This window comes from Leptonychotes weddellii, chromosome 5, assembly GCF_054177405.1.
Source record: "Leptonychotes weddellii isolate Sample4059 chromosome 5, ASM5417740v2, whole genome shotgun sequence".
Classification (NCBI taxonomy): domain Eukaryota; kingdom Metazoa; phylum Chordata; class Mammalia; order Carnivora; family Phocidae; genus Leptonychotes; species Leptonychotes weddellii.
Window position 1 is genome coordinate 121,180,594 of NC_138373.1, and position 22,562 is coordinate 121,203,155.

The 22,562-nt window shown below is 35.8% G+C and overlaps 1 protein-coding gene across 1 annotated transcript in view; it reads right to left on the reverse strand.

Annotated features, from left to right (window-relative positions):
- Positions 1-22,562, reverse strand: part of CAPS2 (calcyphosine 2) — a 46,342-nt gene that overhangs the window by 13,768 nt on the left and 10,012 nt on the right. The window contains exons 6-14 of the mRNA XM_081822085.1: positions 20,749-20,922; positions 16,319-16,441; positions 13,405-13,472; positions 10,478-10,597; positions 6,945-7,019; positions 5,994-6,089; positions 5,813-5,906; positions 2,998-3,116; positions 958-1,040 (exon numbers count right to left, since the gene is read on the reverse strand). Of these exons, the coding sequence (XP_081678211.1) occupies positions 958-1,040; positions 2,998-3,116; positions 5,813-5,906; positions 5,994-6,089; positions 6,945-7,019; positions 10,478-10,597; positions 13,405-13,472; positions 16,319-16,441; positions 20,749-20,922 (952 nt within the window). The remainder of the gene's footprint in view (positions 1-957; positions 1,041-2,997; positions 3,117-5,812; positions 5,907-5,993; positions 6,090-6,944; positions 7,020-10,477; positions 10,598-13,404; positions 13,473-16,318; positions 16,442-20,748; positions 20,923-22,562) is intronic.

The following is a 22,562-nucleotide window of genomic DNA, read 5'->3' on the forward strand; positions in this document are numbered from 1 at the left end:
TAGTTAACTTTACTAAAGCAGTTATTAAATATAATAAGGAACAAACGTCACTGGATTCAACAGTGACAAATATGGGGCTGACCACGACAGAACAGAGAAAATGATTTACTAACAATGACATCAAGAATATTGGGAGCATTCAAACCCCAATCCCAGACAACTTTTAAATCTGTTTCTAGTCTTCTTACTCTCATATCATTTTTAAATGACAAATCAGGAATTATCAAACCTTATAAATGATAAGTTGATTTCTCTGATTACTTGTTTAATGTCTTCCTCCTTCTTGACCATGAGAGTCATCAAAGGAACTGTCTATTTGAGCCTCATATACTTGGGTGGTTATAAGACTGGACTCTAGAAACAAAATCTGTAACATGTTTTCATATCCGAAGCCTGCATATATTTCATTTATTACCACAATAACTCTGGAAAGTTAATAAAACAGGTTATCCCCATTTTAGAGATGAAGAAAGAGGTGCAAGAGATTTACACAGTGTAACATGTCTATTAAATGGCCGAGTCCAAACATCAACCTGGCTCCCAGGCTAGCATTTTTTTCTTTTACAGGAGGCTGTCATAAATTGCTTTGGGATATCATCTCATGGATAAGACAAGTATTATATTATAAAAATCACTTACATTTTATTCATTTCATGCAGAAAACCCATACTATCTAGTACTTTCTAAAATTCTTAAATTCATAATTCATACAATACTAGTTAAACAAGATCACTAAAGTGGAAGAAATCCTAAAAATATTTTTGTCTTTTTTTCAAATCCATCTGCTTTATAAAAATATTTTTAAATGTATAAATTCATAAAGAAGAAGAAAAAAGGAAATATAAATCAAGTGCCTTTGTTGTAAAACTAAGAAATGTCCGGAAAATACTGCTTTACTGCTTGCAAAGAAAATTGTTGAAAATTAAAACTACTTGAGACAATAGTAATGATACATACCTTGAATGGCCTTTAAGACAAGCCTATCATTGGTTTCTTGACTGGTTGTATCATCCTCATGTTCCACAGAATCAGTTCTGTAACTGATATGTTCACAGTGATAAAAATATATTGTTTTGCAATCTTGAGTATGGAAACTCTAAGCTCTTCCCCATTCTGAACTCAAAGAAACTCTCAGAGTTGGAAGAGTGCTTAGAGATTTCTCAAGGCCCAGCTTCGCTTGCTGCTGTAATTCCCAGAAAAATTAAATATGCTAAATCAAGAGCTAAAATCCTTAAACCTTGCAAGAACTACCTTCAACATTACATTCATTTTGTAGCTATTTCAATGTTCTTTTAGAATAATTAAAACTATAAAATTTAAAAGCAGTTTTAACTTTGAAAGTACAGAATGTAAAAACGTTATTTTAAAAAACCAAAAAAACTGCATTCATTTGAGACATACGGTAAACGACAAAGAAACAGACTTCCTTTAGCCAATTTATGGGATGTGGCCTCTAATGCACATACAGTACACCAATTATTGTCATTTTGAAATGCATACAGCACCAAGAAACACTCAGCAAGAATAGCATATATATACACATATTCTGTGATTTAAAAACATATATGTAAGTATATATATGAAAATATATATCTATATATATCTATATATATATGGGTGGCCAGTCGTTAGGCATCAGTCCTGGGCTCAGGTCATGATCCCAGGGTCCTGGGTTCTTGCCCCACATCAGGCTCCTTGCTCCGAGGAAAGCCTGCTTCTCCCTCTCCCACTCCCCCTGCTTGTGTTCCCTCTCTCACTCTCTCTCTCTGTCAAATAAATAAATAAAATCTTTAAAAAAATAAAAATAAATAAAAAATATATATTTTATTGATTATATGTGATTATGTTTGTTACATTTTACTTACATAATTCATATATAAATATGAATATATATAAAATATATATTATTTATATATAATTCTATGAATGCTATGAATCAAAGCATTTTTAAATGAATTTGAATTTTTTAAATCACAGAGTACATATATTATAAAATATATACAAATAATATATATTGCAACTGACATGTTCATACATATATATTATATATAATAAAATATATATAAATAATACGTTTTATATAATATCTATTCTATGACTATAAAAACTCAAATTCATTTAAAAGCACTTTTTGAGGGACGCCTGGGTGGCTCAGTCAGTTAAGGGTCCAACTCTTGAATTTGGCGCAGGTCATGATCTCAGGGTCCTGAGAATGAAGCCCCACATTGAGCTCTATGCTGGTGAGCGCGGAGCCTGCTTAAGATTCTCTCTTTCCCTCTTCCTCTGACCTTCTCTCCCCCAACCCCGTGCTTGCTCTCTCTCTCTCTAAAAAATAAAAATTTAAAAATAAAACCACTGGGCGCCTGGGTGGCTCAGTTGGTTAAGCGACTGCCTTCGGCTCAGGTCATGATCCTGGAGTCCCGGGATCGAGTCCCGCATTGGGCTCCCTGCTCAGCAGGGGGTCTGCTTCTCCCTCTGACCCTCCCCCCTCTCATGTTCTCTCTATCTCAGTCTCTCTCTCAAATTAATAAATAAAATCTTAAAAAAATAAATAAATAAAAATAAAACCACTTTTTGATCCATAGCATTATTTTTTCATTATGCAAATCATCAATCAATGAATACTATAATCATGTGAGACCCAAGACATTTTTTAGTGCTAAAAAAAAAAGCATTACACTAAAAATGTGGGAAATGTTATAATATTGTACTATAAGCTTACCTTTTAAAATTGACTGCTTTGGTGGCATTTGGTAAAATAAAAGTGTTATAGCATGGCAAATTAATAAGGTACCTTTCACATAAAATGGAATACTTTTGATCTTTATTTAACTATTCCTACACATAAAGTGTATTTGAGTACAATATAGCCCATGAAGTAGACAAATATAGCTATGCTTTGTTTTTCAAAAATATAAAGTTTACTAAAGTCAAAATGCTTTAGGATAGAAGATCATTTTATGATAATAAAAAATAGTGTTTTCATATTTGACTTACTTGAGAGAATCCAAAGCTATCTGATCAATATTAGTGATCCGAAGTATAAGTAATGTGTTTTCTTTTATGCTTTCTGGAAGTCTGGGATGATCAGAACTCAAAAATGTCAAGTTTGCACCCTAAAGAAATTAACAGATGAATTCTTTAAAGCTAGAAAGTATATAAGAAGTAAAATACAATGAACACTAATTTTAAATATTCAATTTAAATTTAAATATTCAATTCTCATTACGTTTGACACGGTATACTTTTATACTGATAAAAAAAAAGTATATTCAGAGAATATTTAGAAACCACACAGGCTTCAGCTAATAATATTGGAAAATAAAGGAAATAATTTCCCAATCAATCTCTCCATTAGAACAATCTTAGATTTAACAATTGATGTGAAAAAATAAGAACTCCAATTTTTTAGGAGTCAGAGGAAGAAAGGACAAGTAATTTTAATTGAAATTATGACATCCTTAAATCCAGAAACAGACCTATTGATTTACAGAAAGATGTACTGCAAATTGATGACCTAATAGATTCATCACCCTCTTTCACCTGGTCTTTCGACAACAAACATCACATAAATGTAAAACGAACTGTAACCTAATTGGAGCAGCAAGGCTTTGGTGAAAACATTCCTATCAAAAATCCCTAGAGTTGCTCAAATAAGTATGGCCAAATATGAACAAACACAAATTTAAAATAAGGGGCTTAATTATCTCTCTTGAAAATAAGGGGAGAGATTTCTTTCCTCTCTTTTTTCCTGGAGCATTTAGTTAAAAAACATAAGTACAGTACTCTCTCCATTCTTTAAAATGTCTATCAATTCTCTTGAAATGACTATATGAAGCAATTAAAGAGACTATGTGATAGGTGTAGCAGTGTAATGCATATGAGCCTACGTATGTATACAGCTCTGTGTGCATAAGGTCTATCTATGAGTTCTGAGTCATGCATCCAAAGCAATAGATGCATGCTTGTGAGTGAACGTGTGGGTGCACTTTTATGCATGCATGTCTGTGGGCACATGCGCACGTTTACAGGACTATTATCTGAACAGCTGACCTAAAAGTCCTTTTAGGGAGTGTCTGGGAAACACCTTCGTGGGGCATACAGAAGTGAAAAGGTAAGTTCCAGAGTAACACCTGGAAGGCAGACAAGACCCGCCCCCACCTCCACAAAAAAGAAAAATAAGCCGAGTATTTCTGCATAAAGAAATGAAAGATTGTGGGAAGAGCAAGAGATGGTAGGAGTCAGAAAACGGAGAGGAGGACCTATACCATGGCAAATATAGAACAGGATAGTAAGAATAAATCATAAAATATACTAAATTTTTGGAGCAGCAGTTCAGACCTAGAGGTAACTTGAATGTTGGGATAGACATTAAACATTCTGTATACAGGTATGTGAAATGGGATTTGGAGCTGATTTTCTCTAGCTCTCGAGAGGCAGGCTAGAGTGACTAGTCTAGTGTATTTAATCCAAGGCTAAGATGTAAAGTTCTTCTTCATCCCCAACTCCTCACATAACCAGTCACGATATCCTATTGATTCTGCCTCCTGAAGACTTTAAAATTTTCTTCTAATTAGCTTCATAGCCACAGCCACTTGCCTAATTTAGGTTGCTATAACCTCCTTCCTAATTAATAGAATTCAATCCAATCTGGTTCTTTCTCCTAGTCTTTGATCCATTCCCCATATTGTAACAAGAGAGATCTTTCTTTCTAAATCACAAACCTGATAATGTCAGCTCCCCTCATTCCATCCCCCTCTCATCTTTCAATGATTCCCCAATACATTCTAGGTAACTCTTTAATATAAGGCTACCCTTAATAAGCTCTGACTCATCTCTTGCCAACTCCCACCTTGAACTAAATTTCAGCCAGACTGAACGACTTCCAGTTCTCCAAATAAGCCATGCTCTTTAATGCTTGTTCTTTGCGTAAGCCGTCTCCTCCTCCTAGAAGCCCTTTCCTATCCTCTCCTGTCTATCTATCCCAGCCTTTTCTAGATCCATATTAGACGGCACTGTCTCCAGGAAGCCTTCTTTGACCCAACAAAACTGAATCATTGCCCCTCTGATGTGGCCCTCCTATTTGACTGTATTTCCCATCAGACTGTAAGCTCCATGCAAATAGGGAATTGATTTAACTTATTCACTGTTCTATCTCCAAATGCTTAGCCTATGAGTAGATATTTGTTATGTGGATGGTCAATGTGGACAGTGCTAAATTTTACTCATGAGATAATGTGAACATAATAATTTAAAATTTAAGAGCGCTATACAAAATTGTAGTATTACCTATGATCGACCCATTCTAGGGAATCTTTGTTATACGCCATAAGTCAGGAGGTGTGTGAGGTGGGGAAATCACAAGGCAGAGAAGCTAAATATCAGATATGTGATAGCTCCAAAGGCCAAGTATCCCTTCATATAGAGAAGAACATGCATCTACAGGAGATAGGCCTGCATGACGTGGACCATTACTCCTGGGACTATTGAAGTAGCCACTTACCCAGTGGTATAGCCTTGGAGGGTCTTCAAAAGTACCAAGAGACAAGCTCTCCCAAACTTATATTGCAGATTTGTGAGGGAGGGATAGAGTGTTACAAGGAATAAATGCTATATGCTTACTTTCAGACCACTGGGATCTGGACCTGAGAGGCAGAACCTCCCGGGGAAAGATCAACCATTAGCCCCTGCTCGATAAGGAGTAGAGATAATAAATTGAAAACTAGAAACCCTGTTCCTTCTACCCCCACACCATCCCACAAAATTCAGCATCTGGCATTAAAACATTCGCATACATATACACTTCACTTACAACATAAAAATCACCAAGTTGGTAGTGTTTTCCTTTTCTTCGTCCACACTGATGACTATAAATGTTTTTTTGAATAAAAGGAAGCACATTTGTTCTAGAAGTTAAATGACAAAAATGTGAGGTTATTCAGCTTCTCTCAGAAGTAATCATCTTGAGAGTTGTAACAATTTTTATGGCATACCTGTTTTTCCCAAATTGCCGATATTCATAAATTGTTAGGGACTGGTCATGAGCAAAAAAGAACCCAACCAGCTCTCTGCAAGCATCACGTCCATTTCTAGAAAAACAGAATGATATTAAAGATTTTCAAATAGGGTAATTTTCAAATTAAGTAATAAACCAGAATTGTGTATGTCAAAGAATAGCATTACTCGAATGTGCAGCAATGAGCGAGGGTTATGGGAAGCTATGGGGAAACATGGCATGGCTTGCTGAAGTGTCAATTTAAGTAAGATTTGGATGGAGAAAAAAGCTTTATCTTACACTGATAGGATATAGATATATTACAATGTAGATTACTATTTTGACATAGACTTTTAAGATAAAGTGAAAGACCTTAAAAAATGTTGACCTTGCAAGAAGCCACTCAAGGATAGACACTTATCTTTGTGATAGAAAGTTTAAAATCACTGAACAAACTTGATAATTTTTAAAAACACACTTCACCTTTAATATACACAAAGAACATCAGCATTGTGTATGACTGGAAGTTTCTAAGACAGAGGTAACAGATTTGAGAATCATCTTCCTTCTCACTGTCCTGCATCTATCAATAATCTACTATTAAGTTAAGCCATTAAAAGAAAATCAAAGACAGCAGCTTACATAAAGTTTAATTTTTAAATGCTTTACCATCTTCTAGTAATATTATGTATCTTTAAAAAATTCCCTTCTAAGTTTCTTTTTGAAAGCCATTTTAAAATCATTTTTTAAGTAACTTCTAATTAAAATGTCTTATTTTTGGTTCATAGTTTCTATAATTTTTGTAACATTAATATTACCTAAAAATATTCATTCTAAATTCACATTTTACATTTAAATGTGACAAATTTAATCTCATTATTGTTATTTCTATTTGAAGAGAATATTGTTTTATAATCATAGGAGTAAAGTTTAATAAAATCACAATTACCTTGATATGATCCTACCATCAAATTGTACTTTATGAGAAAGCATATTTTCAGTTAATGTAGAATGGGTTCTTATCCTGTTAAGAAATACATTTGTCAATAATTAGTTTCAAGTTTCCTATACTTGATGTTGATGTAAAAGATAAAGTACAAAAACGGTTATGTTGATATGTTGAAATGCACAGAATGAAGATGAAGTTATAAACCTCTTTTTTTCTGAGAGTGCTAGCTAACTGAAGCAGACTCAGGAAATAATCCTGGATACAGTGTATAATACACACACACACATACATTCTGTGTTAGAAGGTATAGTATCAAAGTGCTACACAAATAAATAGCACACTTGTAACTGGTCCTATCACAGTGCTACTGGCAGCCATTTCTAACCCTGTTCTCCTTTGCCTCCCTCCAATCATCTAATTTGCTTTTCTGGCCTCTTTCCATTAGAGGTGACTAAGGGACAAAGTTCTGCCAATAATCTTCGAGGAAAGACTTTCTTTTGTCCTGATAGGAGAGTGGCATGGGAACAGTTCCTGTCTCTGAACATGGCAGGGATGTGATGCTAGGAGCCCCGGCAGCCATCAGGCAACCATGTCAGAAAGGCCAACAAGATCTTGAGGAAGCCAGCCCAGAGCTGTGTCATCCCTGAACCATTGAACTAAAACCAACACTACCTCCAGGCAGCTGGTTTTGTAGGAAAATAAATCCTGACTTTTTAAAGTCACTATCAGTCAAATTTTCAGTCACGGGTAGCTGAAAACATACCTTACCAAAATAACAGAATGGTGGAAAAAGTGCTAGATGAGGTTCCAGCCTTGAATAAGTCTAGCTATAAGACCTCTGATCAGCTGAGTAATCTTTATGGCCTTCAGATGGCACTAAATGATCTCACAAAGATTGCTAGTCCTAGAATTCTGTTTAATAATATGAAACAAAACCCAAATGTCCACACTTTAGCATCCTATTACTAGTAAACTCCTTTATAATAAAAAATCTGAAGATTTGGTGATGTATCTTTAGTCTCCTTCCTAAATAATTTTATGGCACTCCAATAAAGCTGCAGGTATAATGAAACTGCAATAATGTAAATAGAAAGGGTATGGGTCATTGGGATCTTGAAAAGCAATACCTCTATAAAATCAAGGTCTTTGAAAAATAAGCAGGATACAGACAAGAGCCTATGGGCCAAAGGAGTTTGTGAACACAGAGTGGAGCCATGATAGATTGGTCTTCTCAATTCAATTTAATCCATTAGTATTAATGTGTTTATTGAATGCTCACTACATGCCTGAAAAAACTCTAAATGCCAAGAAAATAACAGCAATAATAACAGCTACTATTTATTGAGAACTCCCCAGACACCAGCCATTATTAAAATCACTTAAATGCACGTTGGTTCATTCATTGCTTGCAGTATAATTCCATGAAGTACTATTATCACATCTTACATATAAACTTTACAGAGTCATATAATTAGTGCATGACAGAGCCCAACCTTGCTCATAACCATTACGTTATATTGCTTCTCAAAGGTGAATAGAACTCAATTTAACAGTGATATGTTGAAGTAATAGCTTCAAGGAGTCTACAGTCTCCTTGAAAAGATAAAAGAAGTAAATAAGACATTTATATTACAAGTGGAAAGTTCTGTGTTAGCGTTTTAGGTATCCAGTAAGTAGTACCAAACACTTCTCTCTACCCAAGTTCTTAACAATACAGGAATAAGAATCGGGCAGGTAAGGACCAAAATACGAATTTTACTGCTCGTGGTGGGAATGCTAATTACAGCAACCCCTTTGAAAAACTATGTGGCAGTATTTTTTAAAGCTGAACATATGTGCACTAAATGGTCCAGCGATTCCACTTCTAAGTATGTATTAAGCAGAAATGAGTACATACGTTCACCAAAAAACATGTACCAAAGTTCATGGAAGCACCATTCTTAAAAGGCCAAATGTCCATCAACAGCTATGAATAAACTGTGGTATATTTAAATACCATGAAATACTGTATGGAAATGAGAATAAAAGACAATGACAAATAACAACACGGATAAACTCACAAACACGTTGAGTAAAAAGAAGCCAGATACCTAGAGTCCAAATTTTGTGATTTCAGTAAGTTTACAACAAGGCAGTTAGCATCCATGCTATCAGGGCAGAGAGGTTAAGCTGGGGCAGCAGAGGACGTGGGCAGTAACTGGGAGGCAGCACAGGCAAGTTGCTGAGGCACTAAGAACGCTCTAGTTCTGGGTCTAGGGACTTGGTACATGAGCATTGTCCAGTCTGTGGAAATTCCTATGCTGTACACTTAAAATGTGTACATTTTGTGCACAGATATTTTATTTCAGTAAAAGCTTACTTTAAAAAAGAGAAGTTTAGATGTGTTAGCTAAAGGATGACCCTCCAGAGTTGTTCACACTCTATACCTCAGAACATGTAAATATGTTACAATTACATGATACGATAAAAGGGACTTTGCATATATGATTCAAGACCTTGAGATGAGATTATCTGGAATTATCCAGCTGGATTCAATGCAATCACAAGTGTCTTTGTAAGAAGAAAGCAGAGGGATATGTTGACTACAGAAGAAGAGTATCAGAGGGGTGCCTGGGTGGCTCAGTCGGTTAAGCGTCTGGCTTTGGCTCAGGTCACGATCCCAGGGTCAGAGTGATAAAATGCTGACCGTAGCTGGTTTTGAACATGGAGGAAGGCCAGAGCCAAGGAATAAAGAAAGCCTCTAAAAGCTGAAAGAGACAGGGAAATGTATTCTCCCCTGAAGCCTCCACAAGAAATGCATCCCTGCCAACACCTTGATTTTAGGTTTCTGACCTGCAAAACTGTAAGAAAATAAATTTGTGTTGTTTAAAGTATTGTTTGTAGTAATTTGTTACAGCAACCATAGGAAGTTGATACATGATTCCTTTGAATATTTAAAGGTATGGAAATAGACTCTTCAAGAAAATAAGAATGAGACCAAAAAAATAACAGTTCTAAGAACTTCTTGGCATTTATAGCAGTCTGAAAATATGAGAGAACTGCTGCACGAACTGGTGGATTTTCTTTGTCTCTTAATGCTGAGGCTAGCTGTCAACTGCCAGTGAAGTAGTTGAGAAATTTAAGTCGACTGCACCCAAAAACTGTGAAAGTCCAAAGATTTTATAAGCTACAAAGTAAAAGGCAAAATAATAATAATAATAATAACTTGTAAGCAATAATAATTTTGAATATATTATGATATTCAGTATATATAAATGTCTCAGTTGCTATATTCTGTATTTTCACATACATTATCTCCCAGGTTATAACTCTTATTCCTAAATTATAAATAAAAAACCTGGAGGGCAAAGTTTATCCCTATATCTTAAAGTGGCACAAGTGGGAACCGAACTCCAAAAACTCCACTCCCCTTTATATAGAAAAAAGCAAAACTGAGCCAAAAAAAATCTTTTCAGTTAGACACAAAAGTACATCTTCTTTAATTCATTTATAAAATACTATATCTTCATTTGATATAAGTACAATTTTCTTACTTAGTTTCATGTAGTGTTCTTTTCCTAAATCGAAGAGGTGCTATCTTTGAATCTGGAAAGATACGAGCACTTTCTTGTCCCTCAGCGGTTAGGTTTTGTTCTGGATCACTGATTACAGCCCTATATGGGAAAATACAAAGTCTGACAACTCAATATGATAATGCACTATTCTAGCATTCACATATTTATAAGCAGCTAGAAAAGCTCATCTACAAATACAAATTTAAACTACTGTCAGAATTATACATTTTCTAGATACTGAATGAATAAATTTAATAATTAAAAAATTCTGGCCATAAAAAAGTGAATATTCCTATCAATCTCTCTTTCTATAAGTGTTATCTAAATATAAATTGAAAATTTTGAGACAACTCAGCTCCATGTCTCTCCCTTATTATTCTTTAAACAAAGAGACACTGCTGGTGACTTCTGAATAAAGACATGAAGCAAAGTAAGTAAGAAACCATATGGATTTCTAGGGGAAAATCATTCCAAGCAGTGGGGAAAATAAATGCAAAACACCTAACACAGGAGTGAACCTGGTATGTTTCACAACAGGAAGGAAGCTGAATGGCTGGAGCAGAATAGACAAGAGAGAGAGAAGTAGGAAAAGCAGTCCAAGTTCAAATGGTGGACAGATGATGTAGGGCTTGGGTAAACTATATTATAGACCATAATTTTTTTAGCACTCCTGATCCACATCCTTGCCATGGCCTCATTATAGGTGCACTGTACTAATTTCTCACCCTTTAGTTTTGAGCTTAGCCGTTTGACTTGCTTTGGCCAATTATATATAGCTGGATGCCTCTGCTGATCTCAATTAAACTAACTCATGTAAGTGTGGGTTGGCTGGGGATCTGCTCATCTAGCATTATCTTGGCTAAGTGGCCCAGCTGCATTTGCAGAGTCATGTTCTTCTTGAGCTCAGTGGGTTAGCCAAGCTGTGTTCTTTTCACCAATATGGCAAAAGCTCAAAAAGGCAAGTGGAAACACATAAGGCTTCTTAAGGCCTAAGCTCAGAACTGAGACCACTGCTTTTGTTCATATATAACTGGCCAAAGTAAGTAAAAAGCAAGAGCCACTTAGCCAAGCCTAGCGTGGACAGCTGATCTGAAGATACATGAGTTCTAATTAATCACTGTAGTTTTAAGATACTGGTTTTGTGGTAATATATAACCAATACATAGATTTTACTCTGACTGAGATGGGAAATTACTGGAGGGTTTGATCTGGCTTACTTTTTAATAGACGTACGCTGGCTGCTGGGTTAAGAATAGACCAACGAGGGGCAAATGCAAACACAATGAGTCCAGTTAGAAAGAGACTGAAATGATCCAGGAAAAAGAAGATGATATTATGAACAGGGATGATGGCAGCAGAAGGAGTATATTTATTTTGATTGTAGAACTGAGAGTGATTGCTGACAAACTGAATATAGGATTTGAGAAAAAGAGAGGCATCAAAAGCATCAGAAACATTTTAGGTCTAAATAACCTAAAGAATGGAGGTGCCTTGGAGGAAAATTAAAGAGGATTTGGTCATGGGGAAGGAGCGAAAAGAACTTCGAGGAACCCAGATTGGCAAATGTTACGTTGGAACCTTAGATCAGAGAAGCATCAGCATATGAATGCTTTTTAAAGGCATGATGCTGGATGAGATCAGTTAGGAAGTCAGTGTAGAAAAAGTCTAAGAATGGAGCCCAGTGTACTCCCACGTATAAGGACAGGGGTGATGAAAAGGAACCAGGGGAAGAGACTGAGAAGGAGCAGAAGGAAGGAGGAAAACCAGCTAGGTGTTGTGTGCAGGAAGCCAAATGGGAAAGAGAAAAGTATTTCAAAGAGGAGAAACTTTTCAGTGGAGACAGATGCTGCTGTTGGGTCAAGTAAATGAGAACTGAGAAATCACGATTAGTTGAGCAACACAGACGCCATGAGTTAGCTTATGAGGACATGCTGAGGTGGCACGGTGCGGGTGAAAACATCAACAAAGTGAGTTCAAAAGATAACAGAAAGAGGAACATTGAAGACTATAAGTATAATTAATTATTTCAAGACACTTACTGAAAAACATGCATGTAGAATATCTTTCTGCCACCGAAATAATTTTTTTCAAAGCTAACCATAAGTCTTACTTCTTCCTTGAAGACTTCCTAGACTATTCCAGCCTTTTCTGAAATCCTACAGTATTTACATATTATCATGCAATTTTTAGCACAGCAGGTACTTAACGCTTTACAGTTTTCTAAGAGTTATGAAACTTCAGATTAATTCTTAACAGTCCCACAGTTCCCAAACTGTGCACCATGTCAACTCCAGGGTGCCACAGGGAACTCACAGGGACTACGTGGGATATTTTTAATTTTTGAGGGAAACACGGTTATACTTGATATCTGTTGGAGACTACATGAACTATCACCTCAAGGTAATTCACAGTTTCAACAAGATATCACTCTTTCAGTGAGGTCAAACCTTTGTAAAGCTGGATTTTCTACAGTTGCTGTGATGAATAGCAAGTGCCATGTGGAATTGAAAGTGAAGGTGACAGCATCCTCAACAATCCTAAGGTTTGAGAGATTGTGCCATGCACCAGAAGGTGCATACCAGTAATTGTGGCTATTTAAGAGTGAAAACAAACAAAATGAAAACAAATATGTTTTCTTTTAATTTATGTGTATTATTTTCTTGAAATGGCCATTAAGTTGTCATGAAGTAAATAGTTAGAGAAAAATACTTAACAAAGAGAACTGTTGGGTATTTCTACTGGCCTAGGAATGCTATAAAAAACCATCACTCCAACACTGTGAGCGCAGTGAACGGGGAACGTGTGGGAACCTCGGAGTCAGCCACTGGTTGATTGACTAAGGATAAAAAAAATTTAACGAAAACTTTCTGACTGGATTTCTATCACTCATGACTACTTACTCTCACCTAGATAAGTGGTCTACCATCACTTGCTCTGCAACAGTCTGTTTCTTCCTCTCTGCAGCCACAATTTCCTAAGAAGAGAAAATTTTTTAAATGTCATTATCAATAAAACAGAACAACACTAGAGTTAACACGAGAACCCTAAAATATATGCTAAATTTCCAACTTCCTTCTTAAATAGAGATTACTATATCCATCATTAATAAAAACAAATTCCAATAATTTAATCTGAAAATAGCATTTATTTCCTAAAAAATAATGCACTTTAATTTCGGTAGAAATCATCAGAGATTTCCATGCGCTGCATCTGAATTTCATGGAGCCAGAATAAAGGAGGAGGAGACTATGATATCCCTCTCCTTGACAGATGCCCTGTAAAAAGCACTTTAACCTGCTCCAAGAAGAATACCAACATTGACACGAAAAGAGTTTGTTCTAAAACTATTTATAGTAGATGAAGCTAAAATTGAATTGGAATCCCTCAACCCTTTATCAAAAATTTAAAAATAAAAATCTTTCATAAAGCTTCCTGTCATTAAAAGGATAATATTTTCTATGCATAATATCCATTAATACTTGGTCAACTTTTCTCAATTACTGGTTTGATTAAATTATCTTCACACTGTTTTTTGCTTTTCAACTCATTTGAAAATACTTCTACTACATTTTAGGTTATATCACACCGAAAGATTAGTAATCGTTCAATTCCAATTAGATTATAATGTAACTATATTTACTAAAATGTTTCTTTTGAAGAGTAAATGAAAGAGGTTAAAAAACTAAGGGGTCAAAATAAAGCTTGTTTTATTTCTACACTGTAAATTCCTGTCATCTCCATTGATCACGCCAATAAATGAAATCAAGTACAATAATGTAGCTTATGATGGAGGCTTTGTAACCTTAGGGAGAGCACTCTATTCAAAATGGACACAAACTCCAAGTAAGAATGACTAAAGGCATATCATACATAGAAACTCCTAAGAAACCTAGAAATTTGGGTACAATTATTTAAATGTTAGTCTATAACTGAATTTGGCCTTTTTGGGGGGGTTGGTAGAAATTAAGATACAGTTTACACATCCAAATATGCCCCATATAAATACAGTTCACGTCATTTAACATATAACTGCATCTGATGTTCTCTAAGCTCATGACACTTTATAATGATTTTTGTTTAATAATAAATTTAAAACAGCAATTAAAAAGTTAGAAAACATATGGTAACTTACAGTCACAGCAAAGTGTGTTTTATGTCTAAGGGTGATGAAAGTGAACACTAAGTAAAATATGAAATTATATGCAGAAAAGGTCAGCCAGAACATAGGTGCAAAACCCAGAAGCGAGCAGAAGAGGGGAGATTAATGAACAGAGCCCATGCAGAAAGCCCATCTTGTGTGTTGGCATTTATGGTGGCTTTACTGTAGGAAAGGTTAGAACCGCCCTCAGGCACATTGATTTTAAGGTCTGTGTAAACATAAAGCAGAAGCAGAAGCAGAAGTCACACAGATGCAAAGGATCTAATAATGTTGAAAAATGACAAGCAAACTAAAAGAGATGGGTATAAAAACCACAGGTTCACTGCTTCTGGTGTTCAATTAAGTAGTTAAAAATTAAATTAAAAAGTTTCCACCTAGATTTTAAACATAAGTCAGTACTAATTTCAAATGCATTCAAAGTTTAATCACGCAAACATGTCCTTGGGGAAAAAACAGATAAATATGTGCTACCACAATAAAGTAAAATACTTGATGCTGAATTTAGTGCATTAAAGTGATCTTAAGTAAAAGAAATCCGCTAACACCCAGATGGCTTTGGATGACACCAAGAACAATACCCAATGGGCCTTACGTATCAGTAACATCCATTTCAAGTAGAACTTGAGGAACATATCAAAATCAGCCTTATTTGGAAGACTATTTTGCCTTATAAAGTAGCTTTTTAAATTTTAGGATAATCCTGGTAATAGTTCTTATTCTCTTAAACATAAATGTCTAAATAGTAATAGGCATAGAAAATAATGTTTATGTTGTTTTAGGACAAGAACTACAACAAATTAGCAACTTGAGACATCCACAGAAAATCAGTCCAAGATCCAGACACTGATTACACATTGCTGTCAACTGAGAACATATTAATTATGGGTGATTGTAATCCAAATAAAATATATAGTGACTTTCCTCTGTGATAATGATAATATAACCATCTAAAACCATAATGCTTTATTATTATTTAGGCTACCTAAACCAGAGTTTTCCCAGCTTTTGAAGCACCACACACTGGTATTTCATCAATCCATTACAAAGATGTCTAAGATCTTAATCACCTGGGGGGGTCTGGGGTGACCAGTGGACTCCAACTTGAAGCAGCTTGGTCTGATTACCCCAGGACACTATAGAAATGTAATTATCTATTTGTACCAGATCTGGCCTAAGTGATACTCATCCAACAATCTAACTGATTTTGTAAAAGACACAATTTGAAGTTAATACTGAGAATTTAGAGTTTCGCTTCCCTTTTCCTAAAAAAAAAAAAAAATACTTTATTCTTGCCCTTTTCCTTAACTCGCTGGAATTTCTCTAGTCTTATTAGCTTATCACTTTCAAAAAATAACTAGGTTACTTTGGGGATAGGGCTGATGCTAAATAATCCCACTGACAAAAATAGCAGCCAATTAACATTTTCAATAGTATAAACTAAATTTTCATAAACTCTCAAAGATTCAAGACTATTTCTCCACAGTAAATATACCAAACCTCAACCATTTGTAAAAATGTGGATTCAATTTACACATTAGTGAACATGCACTGCTGAACAAATTCAATTGTTGTAATTATTTATTCAATTTTAAGTCTGCAACATCTTGGACAGCAAATTATCTTAATGGCTTAAGAAGTAAGTAAAGATCATGATAACTTACAGCATCAGATTTTCTCATACTCCTTTGTGCATTGTAAGGGATGTCTGCATAACCCTGCTGTAAGAGGGCTTTCCTATCCAGAGTGGTAAGACCATCCACGATGGCTTCTTCACCTTTTACACACTGTAAGGGAAAGCAATAAATGAATTCTTGAGAGTTTATACTTAGTTCACATACTTAGCATATTTGTTTTTAACAAAATAATGTGTTAAATAACCTCTGAACACATCAATAGTTATTTATGTACAACTATGTATACATAACAATACATAACACATAACAATAGTTTTTTGTGTATAACGTTACAGGCTCTGATAATCAGATTGCCCTATTTGAATGCAGTTCTTCCACCTTCTAGCTAGATGACCTCTCTGTGCCTCAATTTACCCATGGTAATGGGAATTAAAAGGGGAATTAATAATAGTAACAGTAACTACTTCACACACACACAAAGATGAAATGTCCAACACTTATAAAAGTATCTGACATACAATAAGCATCAGATAAAAGGTAGCAACTATTATACTATTATTGCCCACCTGAGTCTTTGTAAAGTTAATAAAAATGGGTATGTTCACTCCTCTGTAAAATGAAATTCCTAAGTACTAAGAGATGGGATATATCCTTTGAGATAAAGGATCCTCTGGGATCCTAAAGATAAACACTAAATTTTTCTCTGAATATAAGGTGTACACATATTCTTTTAACAACAACAACAAAAATGTCCCAGTAGGATAGCAACTGCCAAAAACTTAATAGATTACAAGAGTTTTTCCTCCAGGGTTTTTTCTTACTTTAGACCTTTCTTAAAAGGTCACATTCCATATTCATACTCTATTCTGTCTTCGTGACCTTTGATTGCTACATGAAATCTTATTATACATTTCTTTATGAATGTTGTCTGCCTCTCCTGCTATAAGTTCCATGAGGGAGGGAACCTTGTCTGTCATTTTTATTTCAATATTCCTGATGCCAGAACAGGACCACACACAGTGAGCACTCGATAAATACTTATTCACAAATGAATAATGCATCTTGTATAAGTATTAACTATTATGGGGTGCCTGGGTGGCTCGGTTGGTTAAGCGTCTGCCTTCAGCTGGGGTCATGATCCCAGGGTCCTGGGATCGAGTCCCGGGTCGGGCTCCCTGCTCAGTGGGGAGCCTGCTTCTCCCTCTCCCGCTCACCATGCTTACGCTCTCTCTGTCAAATAAATAAATAAAACCTTTAAAAAAAAAAGTATTAACTATTGGGAAATCAATTTATGAGGATACTTTATAATTTTTTTACCTCCTAATATATTTTTTTCCTGCATAGTTATTTATTTTAACAGGCACCAAAAAGATGTTTAGCATTAAATAAGGTAAATTAAACAGCTCAGGCCAAAAACCTTACAGTCCTCCTTCATCATCCCTTTCTCCTAAGCCTACAACCAATCCATCAGCAAATATTCTCAGCAAATATTCTCAAATATTCAAAATCTATCCAGAATCTGGCTTCTCATCACAACCACTTCTTATCCAAGTCTGCTGCCTGGGTCCAAGCCATCATCCTCATCTCTCATATAGATTATTGTGACAGCCTCCTCAAACATCTTTCTGCTTCCAACTTGGTCCTATTCTCAGTAAAACCCATCCTCAACATAGCAAAGTAGCTTTCTGCCTCAAGTAAACGGCAAGGTCCTTATGTAGTCCACAAGGCCTCACAGATCTGCCTACCAGCCCCCCCTTTAACTCTCTCCCCATCTCTTCCTTGCTCTTCCTCCATTGACCACACTGTTTTCCTTGATATTTCTTAAACACTCCATGCCCCCTCCCACTTCATGACACTGAGTGGCTTGTGCATCACCCTTTTCAGATGTGTGTTGAAATGCTACCTTATGGGAAAGATCTTTCTGGTGATCTGTACAAATTGCAATCCTAACTTGAGCCCTGCTCTTCCCAGTGCCCTTCCATCCATAGCATTTATCACCAACTGTCAGACTATATGGGTTGATTGATTCATTCATTTTTTTTCTTGCTAAGTCCTTCCTTTATGATATATACTCTGTAAGGGCAAAAGTATTTGTCTGTTTTATTCACTGACTTAGAATTTTTTATAAAATTGAAGTTTCATGACTTTCATGCTTTATTTAAAGATGTTTCACTATTTAAAATATAAGTTTACATCTTAGGTAACAATTTGACAACAAGAGATTCATCAGCTTTTTATACTAAATGGAAGAAAAACTCAACAAAGGAAATTTGCCATTAGACAAGCGAGGGGAACTTTTATTTTACTGTTTGATTGATTATGGTGGTTATGGCCTTTAGTTATTGTCCTAGATCCTAAATATGTCCAACTTTAGCTTTTTAATTAGTAAAAAGAATCAATTTACATGTTGTTCCCTGCTTTATAGAGGGGCTTACATTTCTGATATCAGGAAGCAATTCTATTTCCAGAGATTAGTATTCCAGTGTTAATTAATGTAATTATAATAGGATTTACTTATAGCCCATTTATACAGCAGTTTTGATTTTCATAATGGTATATATCTAAAAAGACATCAAAAAAGTTGCTTGACCCCATTAAGTATAAAATTATTATGTAGAGAAACCAGGGCCTTTTTGTAAGGCTATCAAGAACATATGAAATAATAATTATATACATTTATATGTAGATTTTAAAAATCAAAGCAAAACAGAATTTTTTCCAGAAGAAAACATGAATATGCTGGCTTCTATAAAACCCTTCATTCATACTATACAAGCATTTACCAATCATATGGGAAGCTTCACAAGCAATATTTGTTCCTCCCTTAATCAAAAATAAACAAATGCCTTCATTTGAACCTATGTTCAAGGAAACCAGTTTTACTTTAAAAAAATTTTAGGGGCCCTGGGGTGACTCAGTCAGTTAAGCATCCAGCTCTTGATTTCCAGCCCAGTCATGATCTCAGGGTTGTGAGATCAAGCCTCTCATCTTGCTCTGCACTGAATGTGGAGCCTACTTCGGATTTTCCCTCTGCCTCTACCTCTGCCCACCCCCCACCCCCAGGCCTCCGCATATGTGTGTGTGTGTGTGTGTGTGTGTGTGCGCGCGCGCGCGCACGCTCTCTCTTAAAAAAAAACAAAACTTTAAACCACTTTGCTGCAGCAAATAAAGCATGAACTTATAGAAATCTTCATTCTATTTTCCCAACATTATTACAGTGACCTAAATATCACATTATAGATCCTACAACTATATGGCCAGGTGCTAAAGGGCTATGAAATTATCCTGCCTATTATTACAGACATCAGATTATTATATTTGTGTGCATCTGTTTGGATCTGGAAATCTGTCTTAGTATAAAAGAGACCAAATAATCCGTTAATTTTGTTACTCTTTCCACTGAACACCATGTGATAAAGTCAGTTCAAGATAGTTCCTACATGGATTAGATAAAATAGCTGATATGCTATACCTACTTATAAATTAATCAATTCTTTTTACCTATAAAAATGTTAAGCAAATACAACCAGCAAACTTCCCTGAAAATACATTATTCTTATAAAAAATTCACTGAATTAGGGCGCCTGGGTGGCTCAGTTGGTTAAGCGACTGCCTTCGGCTCAGGTCATGATCCTGGAGTCCCGGGATCGAGTCCCGCACCGGGCTCCCTGCTCAGCAGGGGGTCTGCTTCTCCCTCTGCCCTCTTCCCTCTCGTGCTCTCTGTCTCTCATTCTCTCTCTCTCAAATAAATAAATAAAATCTTTAAAAAAAATTCACTGAATTAAGAATTATATTTAAGTATTCTCTCCTTCGTGGCCAGTAGTATCATAAACTATGTTTCCAAACCTTTCTTTCCACAATTCAAGGTTGACCTTTCCTATACGCTTATGAAAAGCCATTAAATTGATTATGGTTAGTTTGCTCTTATATTCATGAATGATGAATTTACACCTAATTAACATTAAATAAAAGTATAAACTTAGAAATTCATGATGTTAAAAAATATCTCCCAACAAGAACCAGAAGACAATCATGGAGTGATGACAGTTTTGGAATAAAATAGGGTTACTGCAACATCTGAAATCACTTTTCAACTTTAAAATTTAGACTGTGAGGCAAACAGAGTTCAAGATAGCTACATCAAAAACAGCTTTTTAATACTGCCTTATTTTCAAATCCCAAGTCAAATGGAAAACTCCTTACACAGAAAAGATGACTAGGTCATATGGCTAGAGTTTTCACATTTGAAAATGATAATAATAAACTTTTAGAGTTGTTGTTAAGAATAAACTAGCTAATGCAGGCAGAATACTTAAAATAGTCCCTAGCACACAGAAATAAATGCTAGCTACTATACTTACTATGACTAACAGCAAAACATACCAGACAAAAAGATTTCCATAGTACATGTAATTTTTTTAAATTTCATCAGAACTTTATAAAGTCTTATACATTACCTTGTCATCTATCTTGTTTCTTGGACACTGTTGTGTGATCTTTGATTTTGTCTTTTCTGCATTTCTCTGACTATACTGTTCATATCCCTCTTTCATTTCAGTTTTATATTGCTGATATTTTAGTTTATATTTGCTTGTTGGTGCTGGCAAGTTTTCAGGAATTATGTCTTGCTCCTAGATATAAAAATAAGAAGTATGTTATCTGTCAGAAAAATCAAAATAATTATTAATTTTCCTTATTAACATTAATAGGTTTATCATTTATCTTAACATTTATGCCTAAGAAACAGATCATTATGATCTATGTGCTAAACAGAGGTGATATTTATTTATTATTATTTTTTAAATTTATTTGACAGAGAGAGAGAATATAAGCAGGGGGAGCAGCAGGGTGAGAGGGAGAAGCAGGTTCCCACTGAGCAGGGAAATATCTGTACCTTCCATTCAAACTTGCTATGAACCTAAAACTGTTCTAAAAAATAGTCTATTAAAAAAAAAAGACAGGATACAAAGATATGTAGCTTTAAACAAAAAAAAAAAAAGATTTTATTTTTTTATTTGAGAGAGAGAGAGAGCATGCGCACAAGTGGTGGGGGAGGGGCAGAGGGAGAAGGAGAAGCAGACTCCCTGCTCAGCAGGAAGCACTACGCAAGGCTCAATCCCAGGACCCCAGGATCATGACCTGAGTTGAAGGCAGACGCTTAACCGACTGAGCCACCCAGGCGCCCCCAGAGGTGATATTTAAAACGTTCAGCTGGTATAGCATCACTGAGCAATCAAAGCAGATGTAATGGCTCAGAACGGGCAGCAGCCTTAAGTACCAGGGAGCCTGTACCTGGTTTCCCTGCTGAAGATCAGTCCTGGTTCTAAAATAATTTGAGAAGACAAAAATTAAATTTTCTTTCTTCTTAAGAGTTTTAGATAGGCCTTGGGCACCTGGGTAGCTCAGTTGGTTAAGCGACTGCCTTCGGCTCAGGTCATGATCCTGGAGTCCCAGGATCGAGTCCCGCATCGGGCTCCCTGCTCGGCAGGGAGTCTGCTTCTCCCTCTGACCCTCCCCCCTCTCATGCTCTCTCTCTCTCATTCTCTCTGTCTCAAATAAATAAATAAAATCTTTAAAAAAAAAAAGAGTTTTAGATAGGCCCTTTATTCCTGCCCCAGAAAAAACTCTACTGACAAGCATTTCTTCCAGAATAGTTACAGGAATTAGAGATCACGAACACTAAGAAGCGCTGGTTGTCATTTGTAGAATTTCAGATATATCACCTTCTGGTATTATTTAGTTCCCTACCACATTCCCATGGGAGTAAGAGATAACAGAGCCAGTGGATAAGTAAAATCTAAAAGGAGTACTAAGCAAACACAATGGCATATATATTGGCCCAAAGGGGGATAGCCACTCCAAAAGGAGGATAAAGCCAGCACGACCCTTGAAAAGTGTTGATAATATCCAGGTCTAACCTAGAGAAGGATAAAACAAAGTTTCAGGGTGAAAATTGTAGCATGATACAGTCTAGGGTACTACTGGTGCAATTTATCCAAAATGAGACTGAGGAGAACGTGAATAGAACCAGCTAAGGGTGCCTGGGTGGTTCAGCTGGTTAAGCCTCTGACTCTTGATTTCCACGCAGGTCATGATCTCAGGATCTTGAGATCAAGCCCCGCGTCGGGCTCTGTGCTGGGCATGAAGCCTGCTTAGGAGTCTCTCTCTCCCTCTCCCTCTGCCCCTCCCCTGCCCCCCGCACACACACTCTCTCTCTTTAAAAAAAATAAATAAATAAAATATATTTATATTTATATTTATGTAACATATA